Consider the following 14,006-nt stretch of genomic DNA (forward strand, 5'->3'; position numbering starts at 1 on the left):
TTCTACGCGGTGGTGTGCTGAGGAGGCAGCATAAAGAAGAAGAACGCCTTACGCCTGGACAAACTGGTGAGGAAGGCAGGTTCTATTGTAGGAATAAAGCTGGACAGTTTGACATCTGTAGCAGAGCGACGGAAGCGCTAAGGGGATTATATAAATTTCCCCTTGGGATTAACAAAGTATCTATCTATCTATCTATCTATCTATCTATCTATCTATCTATCTATCTATCTATCTATCTATCTATCTATCTATCTTGGCTGTTATAATTTGTATTGAGTAAATAGAGTTGGAAAAATATTTTTTGTGTGTATCTTCATTTCATGCTGAAAAGATATAAAATGTGAATATTTTGAAGTGTGTGTGTGGGGGGTTGATTCTTTTCTATACCCACTATCTGTATGTGTGTGTTCATTTCTTTTTCTTCATCATCCAGCCTGTGCTGTCAGCGATTTTCAGTTATACATTTCAGTGAACGTTGCTCTGTGTGTGCATGACCGTGTGCAGGCGAGCGCTCTCATAGAGTGTATCAATTGTTGCAAAGATGTATATGGTTTTCAGATCATTAGAACAATGTGGATGAGAACAGGTCATACAGCCCGACAAAGATTGCCAGTCCTATCCACTTAATTCTTTCATAATAACATCAAATTTACAACAACAACAATGTAATTCTTGTATACCCCAAAATCACACAAAGAACGCCTCAATGGGTTTTAATAGGCCCTGTTATTTTGACAGCTCCATCAGGCCTTGATGCTCTAACAAGAAAAGAAAAAACTCCCAAAAGAAAAAATAAAATGAAAGAAATATTGGGAAAGGCAATTCAGAGAGAGACCCCCTTCCAGGTGGGTTGGGCAGCAATGGCTTTTAAAAAATGGAATAAAAACAACACTGAAATCAGAACACATGTAATACTCTTCACAGAGTTAGATGTCCAGTCTATCAAGGCCACCTCAGAAATACAACACAACAGTACAAACTACAAGGCAAAATGCAAGAATAGATTATACCACATGCTAAATACAGAAGTAGAACATATTTTGTTATATTTTTTATTTTTTTTATATTTTTATTTTGTTCAAATATGTCAAAAACAAAGTAGAAACTAATTAGCATAAAGAAAAAGCAACAATTTCTGTCTATCAGCTCATTGTAGAACCACAGCCAGACTGTAGAGTAAAACAGTCAGAGCCCTGGAGACCTCAGACAACAAGCTGCCTCCCCCCTATTGGTCATTCCACAGCTGAGTCAGTGATGGGCCAGCCAATCAGATAAAAGGTCCCTTTCTATCCCGTGATTCCAGTGCTCCTTTATCTGATCTTACTTTTCCATTGGTAGGCAAACAACAAATCTAGCACTGCAGGTCACTAAAGTCCAACCGTCTACCACACTACTTGGTGACTAAATGATGTATCTGCTTGTGCATTATGGCAACGCAATAAATTATGTATCTCCTAAAACTGTTGCAAATCAATACTCTCCATTCCATAACTAAATGCAGCAGACTTAAATTAAACTATGGCAGTTATCACTGGGCATACAGTGGGTCCTTCTGTTTTGGAACAACTTGGGGATGAGCAGTGGGCCAAACTGGACCAAAAACAACAGGCCTGGAGTATGTAACAAGACAAACGCAATGCCGCGTGTTGGAAGAAGTTTATCGAAAGTTATCATTGTACATGCTGTAGGTCTCAATGCTCAGGGAGGATATCTTGGAAGCCATTTGTTCTCAATGTTTGTATCTTTCCTAGGGTGTAGTCACCCAGGAACGTTACACAATGTAAAACAAGCACCATTTTCTGATACAACTGAAATTTTAAGACATGAAAGTCAATTTTGATTTTCCTCACACGCACATGTAGACTCCATGCTAAAACCAACCTTTCTCGACATTTTGAACATTGTAGAATCAGAATCTGAACTTAACTTGACAGCCAATTTATGATCCCATCACCAAACTCCCATTTACATGGAAGTAACAAAACACAAGAAACAAAAAATAAGACAATTAATACGGGACTGTCCGCAAACCAGACTGCAGTGAATAAGTCATAATCTGCCCTGCTCCATCTTTTCATTATGAAAAACGGCCAGAAATTAAATATGAAGGACTAAATCCGTCTAAACCCAAAACCAAACTTGACCCAAGATTTGTGGATCTAAATTGTGAGATGTCAAGCAAAATGACACCTTTTATGGACTTTTTGCTTGACTTCTCACTGCATTCATAATGGCTAGCACGGAACAACACCCTAGTACTACAGACATACAAGACATGGATCTAAGTTGAAATATTAAATCGATAAGTTATAAGTGTACATCTGTCAGTTATGCCATATGTATAATAAACACTCTCTCATTCATGATTAAAATACACTCCAAAGTTCGGAGAAGAAGCTGATCACACTCGTGTGCACTTTCAACTGAGCTGCTTTCTGGAACTTTCGAGTTCGCTTTTTCTGTCTGGATTTGGTTTCGTGATGTATTGTGGTCTTAGCCGTCTGACTTTTATCAGTGCCTGCAGGGTAAGGTTTCAGTGTGGTTAAAGAGAACATTTGAAGTATCAGGGCAGTTATTTTAAAGTCAGCTAATGTTTGGAATGTCGAATCACGTGGGTGGCGTTATGTCCCGATGTTTATATTGGTAAAAAGCCTCTGACCTGTGACATCTTGAAAGTCTGAGCAGCACGAGAAATTTGAGTGCCAGTTTTTCTCATAGCCAGACACGTTGTTAACATTAAACTCACCTTGTCAAATTTAAAATAAATATTCCCTAAAACTGTTTCATCTTTCTGTAGACTTAACAAACTTGATCTCCTGCTTTGTCAAGTTAATATGACATTCTGTTACCTGAACGCTTCTCGAGTTCAGTCCTGGGGTAGGGTACTCCCTACAGCTGCAGGTTTTTGTTTCACTGTCACCGAATTTTCCCTCTAATGGAGCTAAGTGTGAGATTTATTGTGCATTCTGAAAGCATTTAGACTCCTTCACTTTCTGCACGCTTTACTGTGTTGAGAATTAACTTTAAAATGAATACATTTGCCACTTTTGCCCATCATCTACACTCAATAAACCATAAGGACAAAGTGAAAACAAGTTGTCACAAAGATTTGGAAATGTGTTAAAAATCAAAAGGTGAAATCTCTCATTCTTAGTATTCCGACGCCTTGTTTTAATTTTCCTTGACGTGTGTCTAGAACTTGATCAGAGCCCACCCGTGACAAACTGACTTGACTGGACATCGTTTACCTGTGTATAGAGGGTCCCACAATTCACAGTGTATGCCAGGACAAAAAACCAAGCCATGAAGTCCAAAGAACTCTCTGTGGGCCGTCAACAATCACATTGTGGTGAAGCATTGATCAGTGCAAATGGAATAAACCATTTGTAAAGCTTCGAGTGTTCCCAGAAAGCACAATAGCCTCAATATAACTGTGAAATGCAAGAAGGTTGGAACCACCAGGACTCTTTCTGTAGTTGGTTGTCTGGGCAAATGGCATTACCAGGCAAGAAGGAGGTGACTAAGAACCCAGTGGTCACTCTAACAGAGTCCGCTGCTGAGATAGGATAACCTTTTGGAAGGATGCAGCAATGCATTAATCTGGCATTTATAGTAAAGTCACTAGATGGGAGTCACTCTTGAGTAGAATACGTCCGACAGTGTAAAGGACTTGGACAGCATGACGGGAAAAAATGAGACAAAAATTGAACTCTCTGGGCAGAACTCCAAGTGCTATGTCTGTCGAAGAGCGGGTTCTGATCACCTGCATAATACCAACCCTGTGGTAAAGAATGGTGGTGCTTCTCAGCCACATTTATAGGGGAACTGGTTAGAACTGAGGGAAGGGTGAATGCAGCCAAATTCAAAGGGTCCTTGAACGTCCTGGGTATGACGTTAATCTGCATCCAGCTCTGCATGTAAGTCCTCCAACCTGCAGGGAATAAACCTCGGGGATGGTGGCAGAATTGGCACTCCAGTCACCATAAAAAAACTCACACTGGTTCCATTCCATGTGAACTAGTGTGGTGCTGAGGTGTCACCTGCCACATGGCTACACTCGGGTCCTAATCTGGGTTCCTGAGTTGGTTTGTCATGTGATGGGTGCGCCAATGCGCTGTATCAGCTCCTTCTCCTAACCCCCTCCCTTGAACAAAACCTGCTCCAGAGCGCATGCAACCTCAGACTGGGGTGACAATTGAATTTTCAGCACTACAATGACCTGAAGGAGACAGCAAGAGAACACTGGACTGGCTTCGGGACAAGTCTGATAGTCCTTAAGTGGCCGGGCCAAAGCCCTTACTTAAACCCCATTGAACCCCTGTGGAGAGACCTGAAGACGACAGCCCATCCAATCTAATGGAGCTTGAGAGGACTGACCAAGAAGATTGCATTTTGAGATAAATTGCCCAACTCCAGGTTTGTGAGGCTTGTATCGACCTACTCAAGAAGAGTCCAAGCTGGAATTGTTGCCAAGGGGGCTTCTACAAAGTACTGATGTAAAGGTCTGAATATTTAAATGAATGAGAGATTTTGGTTTTTGATTTCTAATAAATTTGCAAACCTTTCTTTAAACATGTTTTTAATTTTCATTATTGGTTATGGAGGATGAGGAAAAAATGCAAAAGCATCTATTTAAAAATAATCTACAACCCAAAAAAGTGTGCGGGAAATGAAGGGGTCTGAATGCTGTCTGAATGTACTGTACATTTCTTTAGTTAAGTATATCTGTATTTAGTCATAACTTTAAATGTTTAACTCTCGTTTGTCATTTTCCTAATAACTAAATTTGTGCTAGTCTTGCTGATGCCTAAACATTCATACTGTGTCCCTAAAATAGGGGGTCTTCTGGAGTGTTGCTCTTAGTTTGAGGATGAGGAGGTGAAAACACTCTGGTAACTGGGGCAGGATTTGTGTCTTTAGTGCGTTTGTGTGGTAAAAATGGTAGTCATTGAACTTCAAAGAATCCTCTTATGGCCAAACAGTTTAGGTCTTGTCCTGTCAGGACACTCAAAAGCAACAAGACTCGATTCACAGTTGTAATCACTCAGACAAACAATTAGAACATCACAAATGTGGCAGACGAGAGGAGACCGTTAAGTCCATCAAGCTCGTTTGTTTGGCTAGTAGCTCAGCTGTCTCAATGTCTCATCCAGACTCTTCTTAAATTACTGCAGATGAAGACGGGGAAACGGTTGGAAACCGATGATTGTAAATTTCACACCGACATTAGGACGGTTTTCTTCACACAGGGCTGTATAGACACACGGCATCAGTCTTTAGGTAGTGCCATAGAAAGTAAGCAGAGGTCTGTGTTTTTGGGAGAATTTAGGTGAACAGGAAGAATGAGCTTTGTGGGGCTGAATGGCCTGTCCTCATTAAAATTCTTTAAATGCGATAATATTGTAATTCACCTTTTTCTCTGGAGTTTGCTCCTTTAAAGGATAGGTTTAGCATTTTCATGTCAAATTTATTTCTTGAGAAACATGGCCTATACAGTATGCATGTTTTATGTGCACTTTCTATAAATTCAAAGAATTCAGAGCCAGTCCTGCATTTTACAGAGCAACCATATGGGGCACCGCAAAATGAAAGCCAAACAATTTACTGATGGCATGGCAAATCGTTCAGTTTGAGAAAACATGCCTTCAGTGTTTCTGATGCATATCTGTGACAACAAAACAGATATGGAAATAACCATTTTATCACATATTTTTGGTACTATTTTTCCCATGCTAAGGATACATTTTCTGTTCACTTGTATGAGTTCTCACATAAATATGGAAATAAATCAAAATGAAACCAAACCACGTGGCACAAACAGTTTACTGCAATTTGGTCTATCGAGAAGAAGCCACGCTTCTTCTTCTTCTTCTTTCGGCTGCTCCTGTTAGCGGTTGCCACAGCGGATCATCTATTTCCTGTCTTCACCATCACCTGCATGTCCTCTCTCACCACATCCATAAACCTCTTCTTAGGCCTTCCTCTTTTCCTCTTCCCTGGCTGCTCTATCCTTAAAATCATTTTCCCAATATACCCAGCATGTCTCCTCTGCACATGTCCAAACCAACGCAAACTCGCCTCTCTGACTGTCTCTCAATCGTCCCACCTGAGCTGACCCTCTAATCCTCGTCACACCCAATGTAAATCTTAGCATCTTTAACTCTGCCACCTCCAACTCTGTCTCCTGCTTTCTGGCCCGTGACGCTGTCTACAACCCATATAACATAGCTGGTCTCACTACCGTCCTGTAGACCTTCTCTTTCCCTCTTGCAGATACCTATCCATCCATCCATTTTCCAACCCGCTGAATCCGAACACAGGGTCACGGGGATCTGCTGGAGCCAATCCCAGCCAACACAGGGCACAAGGCAGGAATCAATCCCGGGCAGGGTGCCAACCCACCGCAGGACACACACAAACACACCCACACACCAGGGCCAATTTAGAATTGCCAATCCACCTAACCAGCATGTCTTGTGGGAGGAAACCAGAGCGCCCGGTGGAAACCCACGCAGACACGGGGAGAACATGCAAACTCCACGCAGGGAGGACCCGGGAAGCGAACCCGGTTCTCCTAACTGCGAGGCAGCAGCGCTACCACTGCGCCACCGTGCCGCCTGCAGATAACCTTCTGTCACAAATCACTACTGACACTCTTCTCCACCCATTCCACCCTGCCTGTACTCTCTTCTTCACCTCTCTTCTATAATCCCCATTACCCTGTACTGTTGATCCCAAGTATTTAAACTCATCCAACTTTACTCCCTGCATCCTCACCATTCCACTGACCTCCCTCTCATTTACACACATGTATTCTGTCTTGTTCCTACTGTCCTTCATTCCTCTCCTCTCTAGAGCATATCTCCACCTCTCCAGAGTCTCCTCGACCTGCTCCCTACTATCGCTACAGATCACAATGTCATCAGTAAACATCATAGTCCAAGGAGACTCCTGTCTAATTTTGTCTGTCAACCTGTCCATCACAATTGCAAATAAGAACGGGCTCAGAGCCGATCCCTGATGTAATCCCACCTCCATGTTGAATGCATCCGTCACTCCTACCACAGACCTCACCACGGTGACACTTCCCTCGTACATATCCTGTACAACTCTTACGTACTTCTCAGCCACTCCCGACTTCCTCATACAATACCACAGCTCCTCTCGAGGCACCCTGTCATATGCTTTCTCCAGGCCCAAAAAGATGCAATGCAACTCCTTCTGGCCTTCTCTATACTTCTCCATCAATACCATCAGAGCAAACATCGCTTCTGTGGTGCTCTTTGTTGGCATGAAACCATACTGCTGCTCACTAATCATCACCTCACTTCTTAACCTAGCTTCCACTACTGTTTCCCATAACTTCACGCTGTGGCTCATCAATTTTATCCCCCTGTAGTTACTACAGTCCTGCACATCCCCCTTATTCTTAAATATCGGCATCAGTACACTTCTTCTCCACTCCTCAGGCATCCTCTCACTTTCCACGATTCCACTAAACAATCTGGTTAAAAACTCCACTGCCATCTCTCCTAAACACCTCCATGCTTTCTCTGGGGGTAAAAGGTTGTCGCTGGAAGAAGACAAGCACTGAGGTAGCGTGCACAGCTGGTCTTCTTTTATAGTGGCTTATAATAGTCTTATAATATTGGTGTTTTATTGTTCAAAAATAACATATATAACTATTTTACAATGTGGGTGTAATCACAATGTGCAGATCAATGCTCGGCAACCTTCTTAGTCTGAACTCTTTGGAAAGTTTTTAATTTCTTGTTTTCTGGGTCTCGCATGGCCCATTGGGCTCCACCTTAAAATGCTATGTGGTTTTTTTTTTCAAATTATAGAAAATGTTTAACTTTACAAAACAGGTTTGTGTGTCAAATGCATATAGACCATGTTTGTGAAGAGAGAACCTTGGTTTGAAAAATACTGAAGTTGTCCTTTAATTGAATCCCAATAATAACAACATGGAGCAAATGACAGCAAATACTGGAAGGCCTCATCAGTAAATAAGGGATTTAAAACATCAGGAAAAGTGGAATGAAAATCATAATGGGCGACGATGAAGTGGAAAATCTAGAAAACCAAGATGAAACACTAAATATAAATTCTTACTACATTCCAATAAAAATGTAGCAAAACCAGTTTTGTATTTCCTTAGTTGACACCAAAACTCAGAAACTAGAAAATAATAGCTTGCTGCTTTTTGGGCGTTTCAGTTGTTTTACAAAATGATGTACTGACGGCCCTGCGGTGGGTTGGCGCCCTGCCCAGGGTGTGTTTCCTGCCTTGCACCCTGTGTTGGCTAGGATTGGCTCTAGCAGACCCCCGTGACCCTGTAGTTAGGATACAGTGGGCTGGCTAATGGATGGATGGATGTACTGACATGACTGACAGTTTTATGCGTTTATTCATTACGTAATGGAGAGTAAATAGGTAAATAATGTTTGTTTGTGTTTTTTTTTTTAATTAATATCTAACAATATCGTGTTTTTAAATGTTAAAACATGCAGGAATGATAATAATATCTCACGTTTGATTCTGTTTCTTCAATATTAGCTTCTTTGCACTGGCTGCCTGTTAGTTTCAGAAATGATTTTAAAATGTTGTTGCTAGTTTTTAAATCATTACATGGGTCTGCTCCTGCCTATTAATCTGAATTGTGTGTTTTACACCAGCCATCCAGAGAGCTTAGATCTACCTGTCAGTCGTCTCTCATGGTCCCTCGCACTAAGTGTAAAACTAAGGGGGACAAGGCTTTTGCAGCTGCTGCTCCTCATTTGTGGATCTCTTTACATCTTTACATTAAGGAGTCTCCTTCAACTGAGCTGTTTAAAATGAGACTGAAGATTCAAATCTATTCTCTAGCTTTCAGTGACCTTCTCTGATACTAATGGTCGCCCTTCTCTCAATCATCTTCTGGCTATATTTCATTTTATCGTACATTTTTGTATTTATTTTATTTGTGTTCATTGCATGTTTTAATGTAAAGCACATTGGCTACAGCATTACTGATGTTGTTTTGAATGTGCTCTATAAATAAATTGACATTGACATCTCATTTTAAAGGGAAGGAAGCCATATAACCAGTTACTACTTGGGCACATTTACGATCCTCCTAGATCAGATAAGGATGTTTGTGAAGTGGGAACCACAGCCTGGAGGCCTTGCATCTATTTGGTTGCTACTGACTGGTCTTCTAACCTGAGGGAATACAACTGGACTGGAATCTGAGTCTGCCTGGCCATGAGGTGAGTCAAGGATGGCAGGACACACTTAAGTTCTGAGAGAAAGGAAATGTGTCTCTGCCATTCTCCATCCTGTGGAGAGGCAATTTCTTCTGCTCTATGTAGATAGCACGCTGGATTAGGAGCCATGTGGATTCCCCTTAAATCAGAAATGAAGCAGGACATTAAGACAGACAGCCACCTGGTAGTAAACATATGGATTCAAGATAAACTGCTACATACAGTGCATCTGGAAAGTATTCACAGCGCATCACTTTTTTCCACATTTTGTTATGTTACAGCCTTATTCCAAAATGGATTAAATTACATTTTTTCCTCAGAATTCTACACACAACACCCCATAATGACAACGTGAAAAAAGTTTACTTGAAGTTTTTGCAAATTTATTAAAAATAAAAAAAACTGAGAAAGCACATGTACATAAGTATTCACAGCCTTTGCCATGAAGCTCCAAATTGAGCTCAGGTGTATCCTGTTTCCCCTGATCATCCTTGAGATGTTTCTGCAGCTTAATTGGAGTCCACCTGTGGTCAATTCAGTTGATTGGACATGATTTGGAAAGTTGTGTGCAGAATTTTGAGGAAAAAAATGAATTTAATCCATTTTGGAATAAGGCTGTAACATAACAAAATGTGGAAAAAGTGATGCGCTGTGAATACTTTCCGGATGCACTGTAGGTAGTGATGGTATTTCTATTCCATTCATTACACACACATTACTTTGTTTATTATTTTGGGCATATTATCCGTAATAAATGATGAATACTGTAAATTTGTAACTGTCTCTTCTGCCTGTTCTGGTACTTTGTCTATTTGCCTGGAGTTATAGATGTAAAAGAAAGGGAGATTTATTTGCAGTAACTACACTGATCAGGCTGGTAAACTGGTAATAAACACAATGGCAAAGGCTATGGGTAGGATTTGAGCCATTCAGGTAAGAGCTGCAAAATAAATTGTATAACGGGGAGAACAGGATCACCATAGGACCCCACAATGACAAAACAGCCTTCAGAATGCAGTTTGGCTTTGCTGAGGTGCTGACCTTCCTGATTAATACGTAATCACTGGTACTTAGTTACAGGTGGAAGCTGGAAACATGTTCACTTTTGACACTCGATGTCTGCTTCTGTGCTACTTGTGGGTCAGCGAATAGCCCTGAACGTCCTCTTGGTGTTTTGTTTTGAATCTTTGCTGAGTCTGTCTACTGCTTGTCTGGGGCATCTCAGAAATAAATATTTGTTTTATCAATAATGTGTTTCATTGCTTTATATGCACCATATAATCCCACTGAAACCGCACCACCAACTATTAAATCATTTTGACTGACACTCCTCATGTTTAACCATTTAACCTGGCTCTCACTCTTCATGCTTTACTACATTTCAGTCCACCTATGTAGTCAAGTCATTAAGTCTTTTAGGCATCACCAACAAACATTTAAACAAGACTGCCTGCCCATCTTCATCTTAGACAAGGCACACATTATGGCCAAAAGTGAGCAAGTGAGCAAGTTGGAGTTCCCATTCCAAAATATGGAGTTGGCCCCATCTTTGCAGAGATAACAGTCTTCTGGGAAGGCTTTCCACAAGATTATGAAGTGTGTTTGTGGCAATTTGTGCCCCTTCAACCTAAAGATTAAACTGGAAATGTTTTTCCCTCCGTTCTGCATGGAAACATGAAATTCAATTTTATATATAAAAAATATTATTTTTGTTTGTAGTATTCCTTTCAGCGTAATGCCCCCCAAACTTTACAGGTATGTCTAACTCTTAGATAAGTCTGTCTTAAGGGTTATAATGTAAACCCCTAGATCAACTTTACTCTCAAACAATCAATAAATCAATCTTAAATTTCTATCATGTTATTAAAAGTAAGCCCAAAATAATTTACAAAGCAAACCATATCCCAATACAACTTTCGACTAACATTTCTGACACGTCTAACTCTCAGACTCCATCCCATTTGGCTCACCCTTGGGCCACACGTTCCCCTGCATTACCTGGAGTTTATCTCGGAGGAAGCGCATATTTGGTACTCGGTAGTTGACTTGTGGCAGCATCGACTTTAGGTCCTTCACGGTGACACTGAAACACAAAACATCAGAGATACGTTTTAATTCATGAAGGTTGAGACATGGGGTAGAGCTATAGAGAATGCTGGGAAATAAGACAGCACTCACTTTGGAGCCAATATAGCGGATTCAGAAAGGACTCAGACTCCTTCACTTTCTGCACACATTGTGTTGTAGATTTCATTTGAAATGCTATGTATGCAATATGCTATTTTTCCCCATCAATCAACACTCAATAACCCATAACGACAAAGCGGAAACGTTTTTTCAGAAAGGTTTGGCAAATTTAGTTAAAAATCACACACTAAATTTTCTTATTCATGTCAGTATTCAGTCCTTTTGCTGTGGCACTCCAAGTTGTACTCAGGTGCATGCTGGTTGCTTTAATTCTCCTCAAGACATGAGTAGAACTCTGTACAAACTGAATTGATTCGACATCATTTAGAAAGGCACACACCTGTGTATAGAAGGTTCCACAATTTACAAAGCCTGTCAGAACAAAAACCAACCCATGGAATCCAAGGAACTCTCTGTGGACATCCAGGATCAAATTGTGGTGAGGCACAGATCACGGCAAGATTATAAAGCCATTTGTTAAGCTTTTAGTGTTCCCAGGAGCACAGTGCCCTCAATAATTGTGAGATGGAGGATGATTGGAACTACTTTGACTCTTCCCAGACTTGGCCATCCAGACAAACTTATTAACTGTGCAAGAAGGACGTTAATCAGGGAGGTGACCAAGACTCCAATGGTCACTCTAACAGGGCCTCAGAAGTCCTCCACTAAGATGGGTGAACCTGTTAAATGGACCACCATCTCAGAAGCAATCCATCAATCAGGTGAGTAGGACAGAGTAGCTAGAGTCTAAGAGAATGAGGAAAAAGATTCGGTGATCTGATGAGACAAAACCTGAACTCTGTGGGCAGAACTTCAAGCGCGCTGTCTGGTGAAGATTAGGCTCTGCTCATCACCTGCCTAATGCCATTCCTACACTGAAGAGTGGAGGTGGCATCATCTTGCTATGTGGGTGCTACTCAGTAGCAGGGGACAAGCAGACTGGTCAGAACTGAGGGAAGGATGAATGCACCAAATACATAGAGGTGTTTAAAGAAATCCCACTCCAGAGTGTATGTGACCTCAGACTCATGACCTGAACCATACAACCAAGTCAATGCTGGAGTCTCTGACTGTCCTTGAGTAGCCCAGCCAAAGTCTACACTTAAACCCCAGAGAACATCTGTGGAGAGAGTTGCAGATGTCAGGAGATGAAGAGTGAAGAATTTTGCTCCCCAAGGGATTTTCCACAGCCGATTTACCACTGTCACCTTCCTTAATTGCCCTCCAATGCTGCTCCCACTTCCTCGATTTTCTATGCGGCTCAACATGCTCATCACCTGCCTGCACATTCACACCATCAGTCTTGCCTTGCACCGCTCAGGTCAGAGCTGGGTAGCAGGATCTGCACTCACATTCTCCAACTTTACAGACACTCGCCAGCAGCCCACAAACAAATGGATTTTAGCAGTGAAGAATGATCTCCACGATGCTTGCTGGCATGTGCTCTCCAACTGCATCCCTCTTTTCACACTCAGTGTCAATATAAATCGATGCTTTTGCACATGGAGGAAAAGTTTGAAGATGAGATGAAAATACCTGTGGTAATGGCGTAAGAATTTCTGGTTTGTGAACTTCATTTGTTTCGGAATTGTTTTAGCCAAGTCAAATCCCAAGTTGTGCTGGCAATACAATTCTATGTGATTCACTTCACTCATCACTATTTACTATGGAAGACAATGAGCACTCACTGGTCACTTTGGTAAGTCATCTGTCCCATGTTGGATTGGATACCCTACCAAACTCAGGGCAACAATGGATTCGACAGTTTGCTGGACACATTCTTTTGGGATTTTGGTAAATGCTGACTCTGTAACTTCATGCAGTTCCTTCACATGTTTCGGACACACATTCATGTTGTGAACCTCCTGCTCCACCTCCTCCTTAAGATGTTCTGTTGGACTGAGACCACTGGAGTAGACTGAAGTGTCTATCACATTGGTAGAGTTGGCCTGAGATGATTGAAGTGTGCTTTGAAATACGGTGCAATATCCTGCTAGAGGTACTCATTTGAAAAAGGGTTGAGAGATTATAAATTATATTAAGTGCACCTCATGTCACCTTTATGCAGATGTATATAGAGCAACTATAGGCCAGTAAGCTTAGCATGCATTACAGGAAAATTAATGGAAGGAATTATTAAGGATAACATTGACCAACACCTGCCAAGGACAGGAGTTATTAGGAACAGTCAGCGTGGGCTCAGAAGAGGGAGATCATGTTTTACTAACATGCTGGAATTCTATGAGAAGACAATAAAAGGATACAATCAAAGTGGAGCAGATGATATTATTTATCTTGACTTTCAGAAGGCATTTGATAAGGTGCCACATAAGAGGTTGGGGATCAAATTAAAAGAAGTGGGAGTTCCGGGTGATGTTTATAGATGGGTGCAGAATTGGCTCAGACACAGGAAGCAGAGGGAGATGGTGCGAGGAACCTCTTCAGAATTGGCCGATGTTGTTCCACAGGGGTCAGTGCTAGGACCGCTGATATATTTAAAATATATAAATGATTTAAATAGGAATATAAATAACAAGCTGGTTAAGTTTGCAGATGATACTGAGAAAGGTG

At 41.2% G+C, this 14,006-nt stretch overlaps 1 protein-coding gene across 2 annotated transcripts in view; it reads right to left on the reverse strand.

The window, feature by feature from the left end:
• Positions 1-14,006, reverse strand: part of LOC120529699 (1-phosphatidylinositol 4,5-bisphosphate phosphodiesterase gamma-1-like) — a 224,286-nt gene that overhangs the window by 97,193 nt on the left and 113,087 nt on the right. For both annotated transcript variants that reach the window (XM_039753754.1, XM_039753755.1), the window contains exon 5: positions 11,247-11,331. In XM_039753754.1, coding sequence (XP_039609688.1) covers positions 11,247-11,331 — 85 coding nt within the window. The remainder of the gene's footprint in view (positions 1-11,246; positions 11,332-14,006) is intronic.

This window comes from Polypterus senegalus, chromosome 5 (assembly GCF_016835505.1).
Source record: "Polypterus senegalus isolate Bchr_013 chromosome 5, ASM1683550v1, whole genome shotgun sequence".
Classification (NCBI taxonomy): Eukaryota; Metazoa; Chordata; class Cladistia; order Polypteriformes; family Polypteridae; genus Polypterus; species Polypterus senegalus.